The sequence below is a fragment of the Odocoileus virginianus genome, chromosome 11 (genome assembly GCF_023699985.2).
Source record: "Odocoileus virginianus isolate 20LAN1187 ecotype Illinois chromosome 11, Ovbor_1.2, whole genome shotgun sequence".
In the NCBI taxonomy this organism is placed as follows: Eukaryota; Metazoa; Chordata; class Mammalia; order Artiodactyla; family Cervidae; genus Odocoileus; species Odocoileus virginianus.
The window spans coordinates 43,824,862-43,845,311 of record NC_069684.1 but is presented as its reverse complement, the minus strand read 5'-3'; the positions used below and the strand labels follow the sequence as shown (position 1 = coordinate 43,845,311).

At 38.7% G+C, this 20,450-nt stretch overlaps 2 protein-coding genes across 3 annotated transcripts in view; both read right to left on the bottom strand.

The window, feature by feature from the left end:
- Positions 1-20,450, bottom strand: part of KMO (kynurenine 3-monooxygenase) — a 67,605-nt gene that overhangs the window by 8,388 nt on the left and 38,767 nt on the right. Inside the window, 5 exon segments of the mRNA XM_070474357.1 lie at positions 7,212-7,269; positions 14,663-14,810; positions 16,800-16,921; positions 18,329-18,400; positions 19,492-19,657. Of these exon segments, the coding sequence (XP_070330458.1) occupies positions 7,212-7,269; positions 14,663-14,810; positions 16,800-16,921; positions 18,329-18,400; positions 19,492-19,657 (566 nt within the window).
- Positions 10,819-12,608, bottom strand: LOC110138440 (nuclear receptor-binding factor 2). Of its 2 annotated transcripts, XM_070474359.1 has the most exons (2): positions 12,467-12,608; positions 10,819-12,381 (listed from the first exon to the last, which is right to left on the bottom strand). In XM_070474359.1, exons 1-2 carry the CDS (start codon positions 12,549-12,551, stop codon positions 11,630-11,632), a joined length of 837 nt encoding a protein of 278 aa, XP_070330460.1. In that variant the 5' UTR covers positions 12,552-12,608; the 3' UTR covers positions 10,819-11,629. The 2 variants fall into 2 exon arrangements, with proteins under 2 accessions (XP_070330460.1, XP_070330459.1); XM_070474358.1 differs by having other exon boundaries at positions 10,819-12,597.

The window sequence follows — 20,450 nt, the reverse complement described above, 5'->3', positions numbered from 1 at the left end:
TGGCCTGCCAGGCTTCTCTGTCAGGGAGTGGGGTTCTCCAGGCAAGAATACTGGAGCATATTGGCCAATACTGGTTGCCATACCCTTCTAGAGCACCGTATTTCCTGCTGCCCTAGCCGCCAACTCCCCTGAGCACCTGGTGCTGCCAGAACCCCTGAGACCCAAGCAGCTGCACCAGCTCCACACCTGGCCCTCCCAGGGCAAACCCAAGTCCTCAGGGCAGCCTCAGGAGCAAACCCCAGTGACGACCCACATGCAGAGGTGGAAATAAAACCACAATTGAAACCAAGGGCAGTGTGGCTAAGGAAGACCCAAAACCTTCCCACCAGCTGTACAAGCTGCAGACTCAATCCACACGATCAACTCGACAGACTCTGTGTCTATGGAATACATAAATGGTTAGCAAGAGCTCCCACAAAAGAAAACGCACTAGTTCTGATAGCTGTGGACATTGGAGGCAAGAACACACAGGAGCAGGACCAGATTAGAGTCTGAGCTGCCCCCACAGCAGGTCCAGAGATGAGCGCAGTGTTGGAGGCCATCCTAGGGAGGTGAGGTGGACTGTGACTCCCAGTGAGGGAAAGGACTCTGACAGCAGTAACTCAAGAACAACATTTATTATTCTTATGATTTATTGTTCTTATGTTTTGACTTGTTCCATAGATTCTTTTAGATCTTTTTTGTCCCCCTCCCCCTTCTGTTGTAGTTGTCAATTTAATTGGCACTATGAAATCTAATTAAGCATTTAAGCTTTTTTTTTTTCTTTTTCTTAGTCACGTTTTTTATTGTTGTTATAAACCTCTACCTCTACATTGGGCTTTTGCAGTTCTGTGGAGTTCCCCCCCCCCTTTTTTTTCTTTTCTCCTCTTTTTAATTTTTTAAACCTATTATTATTTTTTCTACATTTATTCCTTTGCTTTTCCTACTGTTCTTTTCCCCTCTCAATTAATCTTGAATGTATATAAATCTTCTTTATCTACCTCTATTTAACTTTGCATATCTATTCTTTCTTTCTTTCCTTTCCTCTCAACATATTTGCTAGTTTTATTTTTATTGTTTTATTTCCCAATTGGCACCTTGCTTTAGTTTTGTTTTCCAGTTTGTGCTTTAGTTAGTTTTCTTCTTGTAGATATAATTTTTTATTTCCTTTGTTCACCGGGTCAATCTACTCTATTTTTGTTGGACTGTTTTGACTTTGCTTATGGGTGTATATGTATATGTGTATATTCTATTATGTTAATTATTATTTGCCTGATTTTGTAACTGCCATTTGTCTGGAGTTCATCTTTGGTTTCTCGTTTTTGGATATTTGCTTTAATCTCACTTAATGCCATAACAAACCACTTGTGGAATCTTTAATCCTGACCAGAGATCAAGCGTTGAGCCTTTGGAGTGGAAGCACTGACTTCAAGACCCTAGACTACCAGAGAACTAACCTTGCTGCTGCTGCTGCTAAGTTGCTTCAGTTGTGTCCGACTCTGTGCAACCCCATAGATGGCAGCCCACCAGGCTCCCCACCCCTGGGATTCTCCAGGCAAGAACACTGGAGTGGGTTGCCATTTCCTTCTCCAATGCATGAAAGTGAAAAGTGAAAGTGAAGTTACTCAGTCATGTCCAATTCTTAGCGACCTCATGGACTGCAGCCTACCAGGCTCCTCTGTCCATGGGGTATTCCAGGCAAGAGTACTGGAGTGGAGTGTCATTGCCTTCTCCGGAACTAACCCTAGGAAGTATCAAATAGTGAGAACTCACACAAAGGAAACTGCTTGAATACACTACCCAGCATCACCCAACCACCAGGAGCACCCTGTGCAGGATGCCTCATCTAAACAACAAACAAAACAAAAGTACACACCCAATCATCAGCAGACAGGATTACCAGCTCACTCAGCCTTGCCCATCAGAGGAAAAGCAAACAAACAAACAAACAGAAAAACTCAGCACAAATCTCACCCTATACAAAGCTTGCACAAACCACTGGACCAACCTTAGGAAGGCAGAAACCAAAAGGAAGAAAGAATTCATCTTGAAACCTGGGGAAAGGAGACCTCAAACACAATACATTAAAAAAAAAATAATATTGAAATGGCAGAGAAATACTACACAAATGAAGGAACAAACTAGAAACACAGAAGTCCAAATAAATGAAGAGGAAATAGGCAAACTACCTGGAAAAAAATTCCAAATAATGACAGTAAAGATGATCAAAAACCTTGAAAACAAAATGGAGAAGATGCAAAAATCAATTAACAAAGACCTTGAAGAATTAAATAATAAACATACAGAGACAAACAACACAATTACAGAAATTAAAAATACTCTAGAAGGAATCAAAAGCAGAATATCTGAAGCAGAAGAATGAATCAGTGAGTTGGAGGATAAAATAGTGGAAATAACTTCTGAAGAGAAGAATAAAGTAAAAAGAATGAAAAGAACTGAAGATAGTCTCAGAGACCTCTGGGACAATATCAAATGCACCAACATTTGAATTACAGGGGTCCCAGAAGAAGAAGAGAGAAAAAAGAGTATGAGAAAAATTTTTAAGAGATTTTAGTTGAAAATTTCCCCAGTATGACAAAGGAAATAGTCAATCAAGTCCAAGAGGCACAAAGAGTCCCATACAGGATAAACCTGAGGAGAAACACCCCAGGCACATACTAATCAAACTAACAAGACTAAACACAAAGAACGTATATTAAAAGCAACATAGGAGAAGCAACAAGTAACATACTAGGGAAACCCCATACACTTAACAGCTGATCTTCCAGCAGAAACTCTGCATGCCAGGTAGAACATATTTAAAGTATTGAAAGGGAAAAATCTACAACCAAGATTACAGTACCCAGAAAGGATCTTATTCAGAATTGATGGAGAAATAAAAAGCTTTTCAGACAAGCAAAAGTTAAGAGAATTCAGTACCACCAAACCAGATTTACAACAAATGTTAAAGGGACTTATATAGTCAAGAAATACAAGAGAAGAAAAAAGATCTACAAAATAAACCCAAAACAAGAAAATGGCAATAGGAACATATATATCAATAATTAGTTTAAATGTAAATGGATTAAATACTTCAACCAAAAGACTGAATGGCTGAATGGATACAAAAACAAGACCCATATATATGCTGTCTACAAGAAACTCACTTCAGACCTAAAAACACATATAGACTGAAAGTGAAAGGATGGAAAAATACATTCCATGCAAAAGGAAAGCAAAAGAAACCTGGAGTAGCAGTCCTTATATCAGACAAAATAGATCTTAAAATAAGGAAGATTACAAGAGATAAGGAAGGACACTACATAATGATCAGGGGATCAATCCAAGAGAAAGATGCAATGATTGTAAATATCTATGCACCCAACATAGGAGCACCTCAATACATAAGACAAACACTAACAGACATAAAAGGAGAAACTGATAGTAACACAATACTAGCCGGAGACTTTAACACCCCACTCACACCAATGGACAAACCAACAAAACAGAAAATTAATAAGGAAACACAAGTCTTAAATGATACATTAGATGAGATGGATCTCATTGATATCTTTAGGACATTCCATCCAAATGCAGAAGGCTATACCTTCTTCTTAAGTGCACATGGAGCATTCGCCAGTACAGACCACATCTTGGGTCACAAACCAAACATCAGTAAATTTAAGAAAATTGAAATCGTATCAAGCATCTTCTCTGATCACAATTCTATGAGACTAGATATTAACTACAAGAAAAAAACTGTAAGAAACACAAACACATAGAGATTAAACAACACATTTCTAAATAACCAACAGGTTACTGAAGAAACCAAAAGGGAAATCAAAAAATTTCTAGAAACAAATGACAATGAAAAGATGACAACTCAAAACCTATGGGATTGTTCTAAGATGGAAGTTTATAGCAATACAACCCTACCTCAAGAAACAAGAAAAGCATTGAATAGACAACCTAACTTTACACCTAAAACAACTGGAAAAAGAAGAATTTTTTTAAAAAAAAAAAACAAAATTAGTAGAAGGAAAGAAATCATAAATATCCACACAGAAATAAATGAAAAAGAAATGAAAGAAGCAATAGTAAAAATTGATAAAACTGAAAGTTGGTTCTTTGAGAAGATAAACAAAATTGACAAGCCTTTAGCCATACTCATCAAGAAAAAAAAGAGAGAAGAATCAAATCAACAAAATTGGAAATGAAAAAGGAGAGGTTACAACAGACAATGTAGAAATACAAAGGATTATAAGAGATGATTAGGAACAACTATATATCAGAAAATTACTAGAGCTAATCAGTGAATTTAGCAAAGTTGCAGGATACAAAATCAATACACGGAAATCATTTATATTTCTATATACTAACAGTGAAAAATCAGAAAGAGAAATTAAGGAATCAACCCCATTCACCACTGCAACTTAAAGAGTTAAATATCTAGGAATAAACTTACCTAAGGAGACAAAAGAACTGTACACAGAAAACTATAAGACACTAATGAAAGAAATAAAAGAGGACATACACAGATGCAGAGATATTCCATGTTCCTGAGTAGGAAGAATCAATATTGTGAAAATGATGATACGACCAAATTCAACCTACAGATTCAATCTGATCCCTACCAAATTACCAATGACATTTTTCACCAAACTAGAACAAAAAATTTCACAATTCGTATGGAAACACAAAAGACCCTGAATAGCCAAAGCAGTCTTGAGAAAAAAGAATGGAGCTGGAGGAATCAACCTTCCTGACTTCAGATTATACTGCAAAGCTACAGTCATCAAGACAGTATGGTACTGGCACAAAAACAGAAATATAGATCAATGGAACAAGATAGAAAAGCAAAAAATAAACCCATGCGCCTTTGGGTACCTTATTTTTGACAAAGGAGGCAAGAATATACAATGGGGCAAAGACAGCCTCTTCAATACATGGTTCTGGGAAAACTGGACAGATACATGTAAAAGAATGAAATTAGGAAACTTCCTAACACCAAACACAAAGGTAAACTCAAAATGGATTAAAGACCTAAATGTAAGACCAGAAACTATAGAACTCTTAGAGGAAAACATAGGCAGAATACTCAATGATATAAATCAAAGCAAGATCCTCTATGACCCACCTCCTAGAGTAGTGGAAATAAAAAAAAACTAAACAAGTGGGACCTGATTAAACTTCAAGGCTTTTGCAAAGCAAAGGAAACCATAAGCAAGGTGTAAAGATAACCCTCTAAATGAGAGAAAATAATAAATAGCAAATGAAACAACTGACAAAGGATTAATTTCCAAAATATACAAGCAACTCATACAACTCAATGCCAGAAAAACAAACAACCCAATCAAAAAGTGGGAGAAAGACCTAAACAGACATTTTTCAAAGAAGACATATACATGACCAACAAACACATGAAAAGATGCTCAACATCACTTACTATTAGATAAGTGCAAAGCAAAGCTACAATGAGGTACCACGTCACTCTGGTCAGAATGGCCATCATCAAAAAGTCTAGAAACATTAAATGCTGGAGAGGGTGTGGAGAAAAGAGAATGCTTTTGCACTATTGGTGGGAATGTAAATTGATACTGGCACTATGGAAGACAGTATGGAGATACCTTTAAAAACTAGGAGAAAACCACCATATGATCCAGCAATCTCACCCCTAGGCAAATACCCTAAGGAAACCAAAATTGGAAAAGACACATGTATCCCATTGTTCAATGCAGCACCATTTACAATAGCCAGAACATGGAAGCAACCTAGATGACATTGACAGATGAATGGATAAAGAAGTTGTGATACATATACACAATGGGGTATTACTCAGCCATAAAAAGGAACATATTTGAGTCAGTTCTGATGAGGTGGATGAATCTGGAACCTATTATATAGAGTGAAGTGAGTCAGAAAGAGAAATAAATATCGTATTCTAACATATATACAGAATCTGGAAAAATGAAGAATTTATTAACAGGACACCAGTGGAGAAACAGACATGGAGAATAGACCTATGGACATGGGGAGAGGGAAGGAGAGGGTGAAATGTATGGAAAGAGTAACATGGAAACTTACATTACCATATATAAAATAGACAGTGGGAATTTGCTGTATGGTTCAGGAAACTCAAACAGGGGCTCTGTATTAATCTAGAAGGGTGGGATGGGGTGGGAGATGGGAAGGGGGTTCAAAAGGGAGGGGATATATGTATACCTATGGCTGATTCATGTTGAGGTTTGACAGAAAACAACAGAATTCTGTAAAGCAATGATCCTTTAATAAAAAAAGAAATTAAAAGAAAAAAGGCTGGAATATGGGTATAGATTCAAAACTGGTTCTCTAAGTAGTCTCTTATCTGCCACAGGTTTAATTTCAGAGGTAACCTTTGAGAGCATGTGAAGCTGAGAAGCAGTAAAAGTTATCTAGTTCTATTGTTTTCAATTTCTTTTACAGATGAAAATTATTTACATTTAACTTATTTTCAGAGTTATATATAAAAATTTAAAACTTCAATACTTGTGAAATTACTTGTGGAATTCATTTTAATCAGAAGGCAAATGGAAGTATTGTATGCAAACTTTAACAAAGCAAAAAACAAGAAAATGTTGGAGCTTCCAAAGGTGTTCTGAGGGCAAGCTGTAGGGGATATAGGCATGGGCGTTAACTAGACTGAGAGGGAGATAAAGGGGTATGTGTGTGTGCTAGGTAGTTTCAGTTGTGTCTGACCCCACGGACTGTAGCCTCGCCACCCTCCTCTGTTCATAGAGTTCTCCAGGCAAGAATACTGGAGTGGGTAGCCATTCCCTTCTCCAGGATCTTCCTGACCCAGGGATCAAACCAGGGTCTGCTGCATTGCAGGTGGATTTTTTGCCATCTGAGCCATCAGGGAAGCGCAGAAAGGAGTATACCTTCACCAAACTTTGGTACTCAGAAATTTTTTTTCTTGGTACAGACCTCCATGTAAAAACTTAAAAGAAACTATCTTTTCCTCTCTGGGTGTTTCTTGTCTGCAATGAGCAACAGTGGCATAGAGCATTAAAAGAAAAAAAATATAATCCTGATTAGGAAATCTAATTCATGATTTGAAACCTTCCAGGATCAGAAATAGGTGTACATAAAAATTTTTAAAAAGTAAAAAAAAAAAAAAGAAAGAAAGAAAAAAGAAATAGGTGTACAATTAATCAGCAAGACTAATCCATGTCCCATTGAGAAATTTTACTTACTAAGGTCATTATTGAATTGATCCATTAATTCATCAAATACCAAGCAGTCTTCAAAGCCCTAAAGAAAGAAAAAATGGGAAAAAATAAACTGGAAATAATAAATGCTTCTTTTAGTGTGAAAGAAAAATTCAAAACGACTCCATTTTAGATAGCACTGCCATTCTGAGTAAAAACCCCTCCCGAGAAGAAGAAAAAAACTTTCAAACCAACCAATCAGAAGGAGACAAGTTGCCCTCCACCCCTAGGCAATCTAAGAAGGGCGGGAAAGTCCCTCACCCCACCCTCACCCCACCAAGACTTCCCGCTTCCCCTGCTGCACAGTATGAATTAGCCAATCCCCTTAAGCTTCCCTTCCTGCTTCCCCTGCTATACAGTATAAAAAAGATTCGCTGCTTTCACTCAGGGCTCCTTCGCCATTGTGTGAAGAGAGTCCCTGCTAGAGCTTGTAATAAAGTTCCTCACTGCATTTGCATCGATCCGCGGCTCCTGTGGTGTTTGGTGGGATTCCGTGATCCGGGTACAACATTAGCAATTTTGAATAGACTTTTCATTGGTGGTATAACTCACAGGATATTTGTACCCTAAACCAGTACGTAACAGCTGAAATAGTTACACTTGGTATTGAATTCTGATTAAAAATGCCATTAACTGCATGTTTGATAGTTCTGTCTTTGCCCAATTTATTCATTTATATATATCAGTTCAGTTCAGTTCAGTCTCTTAGTCATGTCCGACTCTTTGTGGCCCCATGGACTGCAGCATGCCAGGCCTCCCTGTTCATCACCAACACTCAGAGTTTCCTCAAACTCACATCCATTGAGCTGGTGATGTCATCCAACCATCTCATCCTCTGTCGTCCTCTTCTCCTCCTGCCTTCAATCTTTCCCAGCATCAGGGTCTTTTCCAATGAGTTAGTTTTTCACCTTAAGTGGCCAAAGTATTGGAACTTCAGCTTCAGCATCAGTCCTTCCAATGAATATTCAGGACTGATTTCCTTTAGGATGGACAGGCTGGATGTCCTTGCTGTCCAAGAGACTCTCAGGAGTCTTCTCCAATACCACAGCTCAAAAGCATCAATTCTTTGGCTCTCAGCTTTCTTTATAGTCCTACTCACATCCATACATGACTACTGGAAAAACCATAGCTTTGACTAGACAGACCTTTGTTGGCAAAGTAATGTCTCTACTTTTTAAAAAACTGTCTAGGTTGGTCATAGCTTTTCTTCCAAGTAGCAAGTGTCTTAAAATAATGGCTGCAGTCACCATCTGCAGTGATTTTGGAGTCCAGAAAAATAAAGTCTCTCACTGTCTCCCCATCTATTTCCCATGAAGTGATGGGACCGGATGCCATGATCTTAGTTTTCTGAATGTTGAGTTTTAAGCCAACTTTTACATCCTCCTATTTTTACTTTCATTTAGAGGCTCTTTAGTTCTTCTTCGCTTTCTGCCTTAAGTGTGGTGTCATCTGCATATACGGGGTTATTGATATTTCTCCCGACAATCTTGATTCCAGCTTGTGCTTCATTCGACCCAGCATTTCTCATGATGTACTCTGCACATAAGTTAAATAAGCATGGTGACAACATACAGCCTTGACTATTCCTTTCCCAATTTGGAACCATGTTGTTCCATGTCCAGCTCTAACTCTTGCTTCTTGACCTGCATACAGATTTCTCAGGAGGCAGGTCAGGTTGTCTGGTATTCCCATCTCTTGAAGAATTTTCCACAGTTTATTGTGATCCACACAGTCAAAGGCTTTGGCATAGTCAATAAAGCAGAAGTAGATGTTTTTCTGGAACTCTCTTGCTTTTTTGATGATCCAATGGATATTGGCAATTTGCTCTCTGGTTCCTCTGCCTTTTCTAAATCCAGCTGGGAGTTCATGGTTCACATACTGTTGAAGCCTGGCTTGGAGGATTTTGAGCATTACTTTGCTAGCACATGAGATGAGTGTGCAATTGTGTGGTAGTATATGTAGATATAGATATAAATTTAGAATATCAAAATTTTAGATTAACTTGTAATTTTGACAATTCTGTTGTTTCTTAAAGAAGCAAAAATAATTATATTGTTCTACCATGAGCATTAGAATAATATTTAAACTATTTAGGGATTTAAGATTCACATTTAGAACAATTTAATGACAGCATAGAACTCTCATATGAATTCATTTCCCAGAAGTCAAAATTAAAGTAAATTTCTAATCAACAAATCCACATAATTAGTAAGGTACTCTGCTAAGTGCAGTAGGGAGAAGAAAATAGAAAGCTATGTTTCCTGCATTCTGGGAAATCACACCATGATTTTAAGATCATATATAAATATGTAAAGGTTAAGAAATAAAATATTTCTATATCAATTACACATATTGATATTATACCTGAGGCAAATAAATTCGTCAATTATATAGGCTGTTAATGCTACAGGAATATAGAGATAAGAGATATCATATAGTGATGAGATAATACTCTTAAATTCTTTAATTAATTCATTTATTCCTGGAGAATTCCTATGAGATAGGTCCTATTAAAATCTGAATTTTGTGGGGAGGGAGGCTCAAGAAGAAAGGGATATATATGTAATTATGACTGATTTGCGTTGACCACCACAACATTGTAAAGCAATTATTGCTCCCAAAAAAAAACTTGTTTAAAAAAAAAAAGAATAAAGCAAAATGTATTAAAAATAAAAATTCTGAATTTTACAGATAAGGAGTAAAAGTCGCGTGAGAGCATAGTCTAATGAATCATCAAGCCAGGCTTTGAACAAAGGAGTTCTAATGCCAGAGTCCACACATGTATCCACTGCTAAAATTGATGTGCTTTTTAATTTAAAAAAATTGGAGTATAGCTGACTTACAATATTTTATTTGTTTCAGATATACAACTTAGTGATTTGATATTTTTATAGATTATACTCCACACAAAGTTATAAAATATAGGCTATATACTATGTACTGTATATTACAGTTTGCACCTTATAATCCCCTTTTTCTTTCTTGCCTCTCCCCTTCCCCTCCCCTTCTACCCATTGGTAACCACTAGTTTGTTCTCTGTATCTGTGAGTCTGTTTCTGTTTTGTTATATTCATTAATTTTCTTTATTTTTAGGTTCCACATATAAATGAAAACAAACAGAATTTGTGTTTCTTTGTCTGACTTATTTCACTAACCATAATACTATACAGGTTCATCCATGTTGTTGCAAATGGCAAAATTTCGTTCTTTCTTATGGTTGAGTAATACTCCATCATATATACATAACACTACTTTTTTATCCACTCATTTGTTAATGGACACTTAGATTTTTTCCACATTTTGGCTACTGTAAATAATGTTGCTATGAACATGGGGTGCATATATCTTTTCGAAGTAGCATTTTCATTTTCTTTGGATATATACCATGAGTGGAATTACTGGATCATGTGGTAGTCCAGGTTTTAATATTTTGAGGAAACTCCATACTGTTTGCCATAGTTGTTGCACCAATTTACATTCCCACAAACAGGTTACTAGAATTCCCTTTTCTCTATATCCTTGATACACATGTTTATTTTTGTCTTTTTAATGATAGCCATTGTAGCAAATATGAGGTGATATCTCATGGTGGTTTTTTTTTTTAAATACAATTACTTTATTGATTTATTACAATCAAATACTGCCGACTAGCATTACTTCCACTCGTGCATCATTAAAAACAAAAGGATATTTCCTTGATATTTTCAAATGATGCATTACACAATAAACAAAAAAAGTTAGAACTTAAAATGCACCCTGATTAATTATGTAAACTGGTAATTTAAAAAAAGCATAACTAATAATTTGGTTCCTTTCTTCATAAATGGAAATTTAAATATTTCTCCTGATAGTCTTGAGGTTATCATTATGTTACGAGTAATGCAAAGTGTGGCACAGTTTCTTCTAGAAAGGCGTGCCTTACACACCTTATTAGACAAAGGAAATGTGCATAACAAGATGCATACAGTCAATGCATGATAGAAAGCATGTTTCAAATACAAGGCAGCCCCTCAGGCAACCATATTATTTAAGTTTTGCATTATCATTTATGGCATTATAGATTAATTACACATAACATACTTTTATACATTTTAACCCTGAAGATAAGAAAAATAATTGTTGCTTGAAAAAAATTATTCCAGGTAGCCATTTGGTTTGTATCAGGAGAAAGTGAACCTCCAACAGTTTAGTATCTGCCAAGTCTGGAATCATTAACTTGAGTCGGTAAATCAGACACGCGACATGTTTCACAGTGACTGTTGCCAAGTCCTGTCAATGCCTCCTCTCTGCAGTATGCCAGGTGCAGCATCTCCGGGACTACCCTTGCACGTGATTTTCCCTTTTTTATTTTTGCTGGATTACCATATTATTTCCTCTCTTTACCTCTTCTATGGCCTTCCATTTTAATTATTCATAAATCCTTTCAGAATATCCTCAGAGAACTCCATGAGGGGAAGTTCTGGAGATGGGAAATCCAAGGGAGGAAGATTGGGTATTGGAATATCCTTGGCTTTCCCAGTGTTTGAGGCAAACTTCTGCCAGGTTGAAGAGGCTGTTGCAGTTTCTGAATGTGGTGGCAAGCTCCATAACTCTGACTTTTCTACAAAATCAGCATCTACATCAAGCTCCTTTTCTACTGGGCCTTTTAGAAGTCTGGCCTTTTCAGCCTTTAGCTGTTTATTCTCTCTCCGTAATCTTTCATTCTCAGCCACAAGGAATTCCACATGCCTCTTCAAATCTGCAATTTTGGTGGCCTGCTCCTCTATGACTGTTTTATCATCTTTCGGGGCTTTGCTTCCAATGCACGGCTCTGTTGGCTCCCGCTTCTGCTGAAGTAAAAACAGTAGTGTGTCTGGGTCCCTGTCAAAGACCCCCTGAATTTCAGGCAAGTGTTTCTCTGTGGAAGGGCTGTACTTCTGAGAGAGCAGGGGGCTCTGGCTGTCCGCATCCTCAGCGGAGGGTCTGTGAGATGCCGGAAGCTGGGCAGCCGCGTCCTTGTCTGCGCTCTGCTGGGCTTTCAGCCTCTCCTCCCGCTTTGCCCTCTTCCATCTCTCCTGGATGAGGAGCAGCTGTTTCATGTGGCTGTCCCTTTGCAGTTCCAGTGATAAGTGAGCCTGCTCAGACTGTGTTAGCTTCATGGCTTCAGAAAGATATGCTGCAGCCTTTTTGTGACAAGAAATAGCCTCTTCGTATTTCCCTGCAGCTAACAAGCGATCTGCTCGTCTGCTCTGTTGATGGGCCAGGTTGAGGGGTCCTTCCATTACTTCCATAGACCCCGGGGTAAGCGGCGGCCTGAGGAAGGGGAGCGACGGAGCCCGGGCACATGGAGGGGAACAGCTGGAGAGCGCGAACGCAGCGGCGGCGACTGTGGCCCCACTCCGCGCCCCCCTCATGGTGGTTTTGATATGCATTTCCCTAATGAATGGTGATGTTGAAGATTTTTTCATATGCCTGTTGGCTATCTGTATGCCTTCTCTGGGAAAATTCTTATTCAGTTCTTCTGCCCATTTTTGAGACCCAGTTGTTTGTTTCCTTGACATTGAGTTATATGAATTTAATATATTTTTGGATATCAACCCCTTATCAGACATTACATTTGCAAAGACCAAGTTATTCAAATGCAGCTAATTTTGTTCTTTTTGGATTTGATTAAGGTCTCCCATTCAGTAGGTTGCATTTTCCATTTGTTGATGGTTTCCTACAATTTTGTTTAACTTTCTCTTGTTCAGTCGCGTTTCGGTCTTTGCGACCCCATGGACTGTAGCACTATCCTTCCTTGTCCTTCACTATCTCCCGGAGTTTGCTCAAACTCATGTCCATTGAGTTGATGATGTCATCCAACCATGTCATTCTCTGTTGCCCACTTCTCCCACCCTCAATCTGTCCCAGGATCAGGGTCTTTTCCAATGAGCCAGTTCTTCACATCAGGTGGCCAAAGTATTGGAACTTCAGCTTCAGCATCAGTCCTTCCAATGAATATTTAGGGTTGATTTTCTTTAGAATTGACTGGTTGGGTCTCCTTTTTCTCCCAGGGACTCTCAAGAGTCTTCTCCAGCTTTCACCATCTCTATGAAATTATGTGAAAGTTACCTGTCCTGATCTTGAAGGTATGTTCTGTGATGTCCTATTCAGTCTGCATGTGCCTAGTGGCTTTGGTGGGAGAGTATATTTGAAGTGAGCATGGGCCACAATTTCCCCTAGGGTGTGCTGGCAACCACCTCCTTGGTGAGAGACAGGACTGGTTTCAGAGGGATTAAAGCCAGATCCAGGCGCAGCCAGGGCTTCTCCTTGGCTCAATGACAGTCACTGAACAAGAGATGAAGTAAGCTCAGGGCCCTCCAACTCTGCTAACTTGATCCCACCTCCCATTATGTTTTGTAAAACAAAATATTTACCACTAATTAGATGAAAATATAATTGATTATATTCACAAGTTATTTATTCTTGGAATGTATTCCATAAACCAAAGCAATATAAGACTATGGTTATAAAACTATAATATTAGTAATCAAACACACATGCACATAAAATAATTGTTTGTCTAGACAATTATTTTAGAATTCCTTAAAATTAACATTCAATATTTAAACAGTATTCCTTTTATGATATATTGTTCTAGCCAGAATGGTAAAATTTCCATGAAAGCAATAGTATTCAATGTCTAGTCTGTTTTATCATTTTATTTAACTCTATTAATTGTGTTTTCCTTTCCTGTGGAATGAAAAAACAGAAGAAGAAAGAAAAGATAATTTGGAATATTTTTCTTTCTTCTTTTTAAATTTTTGGTTGCACCCCATGGTTTGTGGGACTTTAGTTCTTGGACCAGGGATCAAGCCTTTGCCCCCCTGCACTGGAAGGTGGAGTCTTAACCACTGGACCATCAGGGATGTCCCTGGGATATTTTTCTTTTTTGATACTAACATTATAATTTCAAGAAAAAAATATACTTTAAAAATGAAGTCTTGGAGACTTCCCCGATGGTCCAGTGGCTAAGACTCCATGCTCCCAATGTGCTCCTAGGCTTGGGTTTGATCCCTGGTTAGGAAATTAGATCTCACATGCCATGCCATGACTAAGAATTTGCATTTCACAACTAAGATCTGGCACAGCCAAAGAAATAAATACTTTTAAAAATTAAGCCTTGAATTTCTGACAGTCAAGTTCCTAAATTTCAAGTTATCAATACATTTTCTAACTGAACAGAAAACTATCTTATGCTTTATGTTTTTTTATGCATTAAATGTCTGGATCAAGAATCCAAGAATTGACTACACACAGAGATCAATCTAGTTAAATAGCTAGTGGGGTTGTTGAATTGATTGCTTTCACAGAGATTTTGTGGGGATAGTTTTAACCTTTTCTTTTTTCTTTAAGCTATTTTAGTTGAGATGGGCCCAGAAAAGTTTGAGGGACTTACCTACTGAAAAAGAACTTACCGCATTCATTCCTTGCCCAAAAAAGGGCACTATGGCATGGGCAGCATCTCCCATCAACAAACAATGTGATTTAAAGTGAAAAGAAGAGCACTTAACAGATATCATAGCCTGGGCAGGCAACAGAAAGAAATCTTGTACCAGGGCTTGCCTTCGGAAAAAAACAATCAAAATGTAAAAATGTTAAGCTGGGTGTTAAATTCTTTCAGATTTACTGGCTTTGTCACCATAATATTTCATTGAAAGATACGGGAGAATGCCAGGAAGAAGACAGGAGAGAGAGAGCTGACGTTTCTTCTAGCCCCAAATTCCATTGTTCTAATTACATTCTTAATTTGAAACAATGTTAATCACATCCAAAAAGAACAAGAGTAGCTGAATTTGAATAATTTGAAATATGCCTGTGTTATATGTCAGGAAATTTTCATTATCTAGCACATAAATCACACAATTTTCAGCTCTGTTGGTATGTTTCAGGTTTCCTTGGAAAAGATTGAGATGCAGTTGTGTATTTTATTAACACCCAACAAACCAAAATTAAGTTAAGTGAGTCCATGTGTATCTGGAAATGAACAATTGGAATCAAGCTAGTATCGCTTAAGCATCTACAGAGGTTTTGTGAGTGCTATAGGTAGAGAAGTACTATATACATTTATCATGTGTACTTGCTCAGTCATGTCTGACTCTTCATGACTCTATGGACTGTAGCCTGCCAGACTCTTCTGTCTGTGGAATTTTCCAGGCAAGAATACTGGAGTGGGTTGCCATTTCCTCCTCCAGGAGATCTTCCTGACCCAGTGATTGAACCCACGTCTCTTGCATCTCCTGCATTGATAGGTGGATTCTTTACCACTGAGCCATCTGGGAATCCTGTGTACATACAGTAGATGATCTTACATCTCATGAGAGAGGCAAGAAATAGCCACAGAACAAGTTCCAAAAGTATCTAAGGGCTAAATTTTGGCATGCAGAGATTTCCCTTCAATGCCAGAGAAGGAGAAACCAACATAGCAATTGAACTGATATGCAGGAAAGGATGAGAACTGACAATTTTTACTTATTTATTTATTTTTTTGGAGAACTGACAATTTTTAAAAAGATCTGCTACGACGGCAGTGGGATATCCCTTTTACATAATTAACTCATTTAATTTTCAAAATTTCCCTAAAAGTAAGGCATCCTGATGTCTATTTTAGTGATGAAAAATCTGAGCCCCAAGGAAGTAAGGGACAAGAGTAGTGTTAAAACCTTGCTCTTTCTGCAGCATTGTGCTGCCTTCATGAAGATGTCAATGGAGGTGAAATGTGAGTTAGGTTCTAGGACAGAGGGACAGGAGAGAGAAGTAGTGAGTGAGACCAAATGACAAGGTCCATGTGGTGGTGATGTTGAAATGGGCCAGAGGAGCTAAGACTCAGAAACCAGGCAGCTGGGACAATTAGCTATCAGTGTGGGAAAATTTATACATGCCTGGCCCTGTGCTGAATGGTTTATAGGCATTATTCCCTTTACTCCACACAACAACCCTTTGGGGCAAGTATAACTATCATCAGCATTTTACTGTGAAGGGTATGAGACATAGGAAAGCTTATATAGCTAGCAACTGGTGGACCTGAGACTTGAGGGTCCATCATACAGATTTGTGTTCCCACCAGCAGGAGGGAGCACAGCCAAGCTCTGCTGCACACCAAGACCTATGGGGCCCGAGCACCTGCACAGAGAACATAAAAGGCCCAGGGACACTGGTGGTTTGTCTTTCCCAGAGAAACTGGCCGGGCCTGGGTTTTTTCAGAATTCCTGTTTGCAGCATAAGACCCTCTTGGACTTTTGCTGTAATCTAGGTTTCCCATCCAGGTCACTGCATGATCGGGAAGATTCCCTGGAGGAGGGCATGGCAACCCACTCCAGTATTCTCGCCTGGAGAAACCCCGTGGAGAGAGGAGCCTGGCGGGCCACAGTCTATGGGGTCGCAGAGTCAGACATGACGGAAGTGAATTAGCACACATGCAGGCTTTCCGCCCAGGTCACTGCATTACAGGTCATTTTTAACAAAAGCTGAAATAAGGTGCATTAGCCTTTATCTGAATTTTGAATACTTCAAACCAAGGGGGCAAAAGGCACAATTAGACATCTTGAAACTTACTTTCCAATTAGAGGGATGGAATCCGGAAAGTACTTCTGGAAGAAGTCCAGCACATCACTACCAGTTAGCAGTTTTTCAAACTCTTCAAAAGGCATGAACAAAGTACACGTGAAAGATTTGTTCTGTGATGAGAAGAGGAACAGTGCGTGAGAGATTGGGGGTCAGGCAATGCTGGCCCTAAGATAGATCCCTCGGTCTCAGAGTGCTTGCTGTGGCTCAGGGGACCCTGGGAGGAGGGTCCAAGCAGACAGGAGAGGCACCCTCACTTTCTTCCCTCACTCCCCGGGAAAAGCTCGGCCCGGGGTCCCCAGGTGCACCCCTGCTTCTTGGTTATTAGGAAGCTTTCTATACTGTAAACTCCAGATATTTTCACCAAGCAAACACTGCACTCCTTATACTATTAATAGGTGCTTTGGATTTGAATTCTCCTTTTTTTTTTCTTTACTGTTATTCCATTTAAGACACTATGACATTAGGGCCTTGGATCCCAGGATTCTTGACAAGAGAAAGGAAAAAAAAAAAGGGTAAATAAAAGACCAACAGAGAAATATAAATAGGTATATATGTCTATATTATATAGAGAGATTGTTATTGTTTAGTCACTAAGTCATGTCCAAGTCTTTAGTGACCCCATGGACTAATAGCCCGTCAGGTTCCTCTGTCCATGAGATTTCCCAGGCAAGAATACTGGAGGGGATTGCCATTTCCTTCCCCAGGGGATCTTCCCGACCCAGGGATTGAATTCGCATCTCTTGCACTGCAGTTGGATTCTTCACCACTGAGCCACATGGGAATCTCTATATATGTATATATTCTGTTCAGTTCAGTTCAGTTCATTCGCTCAGTCATGTCCAACTTGTTGCAACCCCACGTACCGCAGCACGCCAGGCCTCCCTGTCCATCACCAACTCCCGAAGTCCAACCAAACCCATGTCCATTGAGTCGGTGATGCCATCCAACCATCTCATCCTCTGTTGTCCCCTTTTCCTCCCGCCTTCAATCTTTCCCAGCATCAGGGTCTTTTCCAATGAGTCAGCTCTTCACATCAGGTGGCCAAAGTATTGGAGTTTCAGCTTCAACATCAGTCCTTCCAATGAACACCCAAGACTGATAGCAAAAAAGTCTCTAAGGTCTAATGAAAGAACAGCCATGCTCCTTTTTAATAATGAATATTCAAATGTCCTACAGACCTTAAAGGATGAGAAATACTTCCTAATATATAACCTAAATATCTTTGGCTTTATTTGGGGGCAGTTTCCTCCTGCACTGCCTTGGGGGAGGTGGAGGTCAGGTACCACCACACACAACCCCCCATTAGTCATTTATATATGTTAAATATCCTTTCCAAAGTAAATAGCTTGTATTCCTTCAGGTTTTTCTTCAATATCCCCAAAGTTTCAGATATAATCTTTAAACAGACTAGACAGTGATGAAGTTGACTACATACAGGCATATAGCAAATAAAAGTAAGTAACAAAAAACATTAATCATATAGGCAAAATGACAGTTAATAAAAAACTTTACACTACCGTGTTAGGAAGTGCAATCATCATAAAGGTATCCCTAGGCCAAATATGTAGATAATTAGGTTCCATGGCATACTGCAGGGGAAAAAATGTATATATAATTAGTGAATTAATGCAGCTCATCTGCATTAACAAATAAGGCACAACGACTCTGTTTATGTTATACTTGTTTCCACAGCTATTTAGATCACTGCAAGTCCCTCCAAACATAAAGTTTAAGCAAAGACAGTTTGCTTGCTGTGAAAAAATTGCTTAAAGATGAGCTCCCACTTAATTCTCTGGGTGTTAGAAGTGTTAGTCATTCAGTCATGTCAAACTGTTTGTGACCTCATAGACTGTAGCCCACCAGGCTCCTTTGTCCATAGAATTGTCTTCGCAAGGATACTGGAGTGGGTTGTCATTTCCTCCTCCAGAGGATCTTCCCCACCCAGGGATCAAACCCGTATCTCCTGCATTGGCAGATTCTTTACCACTGAGTCACCTGGGAAGCCCATAAAAGTGGTATATAATACTGCTATCCCAAACAGACTAAACGTTTGAATTTCAAATAGGACAGGTTAAATCAGTACCTTAAAATGTATGTTTTACATGCAAATCAAGTATTTAACTAACACTGTGTACCTTCTATTACTTATAAGCCAAGATCCTGATTTCTCTGTTGGTATTTTAAATTTCCTCAACACACATACACATACTACGTATTTGCCTCCAGCCATGTTTGGTTTAACATGGACTTCAGGAAATAAGAAACATGCAATGCAAGTCTCTTTGCAACAACTCACTGTTCACTTTATTTAATAACTTTTTAAATTTAATCATGAGTATAATAACTCTGGACTGTCAGTACACAAAGTTGATTCCCAACCTGTTTTTTTTTTTAATTTTTTTCCCAAGATATAATAGAAAAAGGTAGTTGTAATTCCTTTCCTTTCTTCCGTATTCAAGAAAACATATTGAAAGGTAAGGGAGTGAGAGTGATATTATTAAAAGGACACCTGTACATCCAATTTATTATGTGTTATTGAATACATAGTACTTTGGCAGACCTTAAAACAGATCAAGACATGCTGCTGAGAACAACTGCACTAGAATACACTTCAATACTAATATGGGGCAGGGGGAGGGGGAGAGTTGTGGGAAGGAGAAAAGAAAGGGGAAGGACTTACATCCCCATTCTTAGGTGGAATACTCAGCTCCATGTACCCATGAGGAATGTATTGTTGACTGTAATCAAAGCGGGGTTTCTTCATGAGGTGAGTTCTAACAGTGGAAAAGGCTCCATCACATCCTACAATGAGGTCACAGGTGACATCTTTGGGAACTTTGTCCTGTCTGAAAAATAAAATAAACCATAAAAAAAAAGTCTAGTGGTGAAAATGATGAAGTACCTCTGATGGGTATAAAAAGTAGTGACTTAATAATGGGGCCACTCCTCCCTTTTGCTTATCTGATTTAGAGCTTTGAGTCGACAGCTATAAAATGAAGACAACACTTGTCCCAGTCATGGGTTTGCTTATGAGAATGAGGGTAACACAGAGTCATACTGATTCCTAAAGACATGCTAGGCCACAGAAGCCTAAAAGCTGAGTTCCCTGCATGAAGGAAGAGAACCTTGAAAAGAAGGAAAAGTCTTTCAAATGGAGAAAGTGTATGAACAACCACAGGGACGTGACCAAGATCTTCTAGGAGCAGCACGTTTGTCTTAGAGGAGATCAGAAGAAGAATTTAAGAAAAGAATACAATTGGGGAGGGAGGAGAAGAGAATTTTGAATGTTAAGATGCAAGGTTTAAATACATTCTTCTGGCCACTGGGAGAAAACAATATATTTCCATTGGGCAGGTGGTGTATAAAGAGTAGTAATTTAAGACAGCTTACTTAGGAGTAGAAACACTCCAGTGGAGCCACAATGCAGAAGGGAGAGGAAATAGAGACAAAGTCACTATAGTAGCCTACGTGTGTTGGGGTGAGATCCCAAGGATTGTGGTGCTCAGGAGGAAGGACAACATAGGCTCTGAGGCAGACAGGAAGCATGAGACACTGGGAAATGTTTTCAGGTCAAATGGGAGAAAATAAGGAAAGGGGTACATCAAGAATGATTCTAATTATTTGGTTAAAAGTACTAGG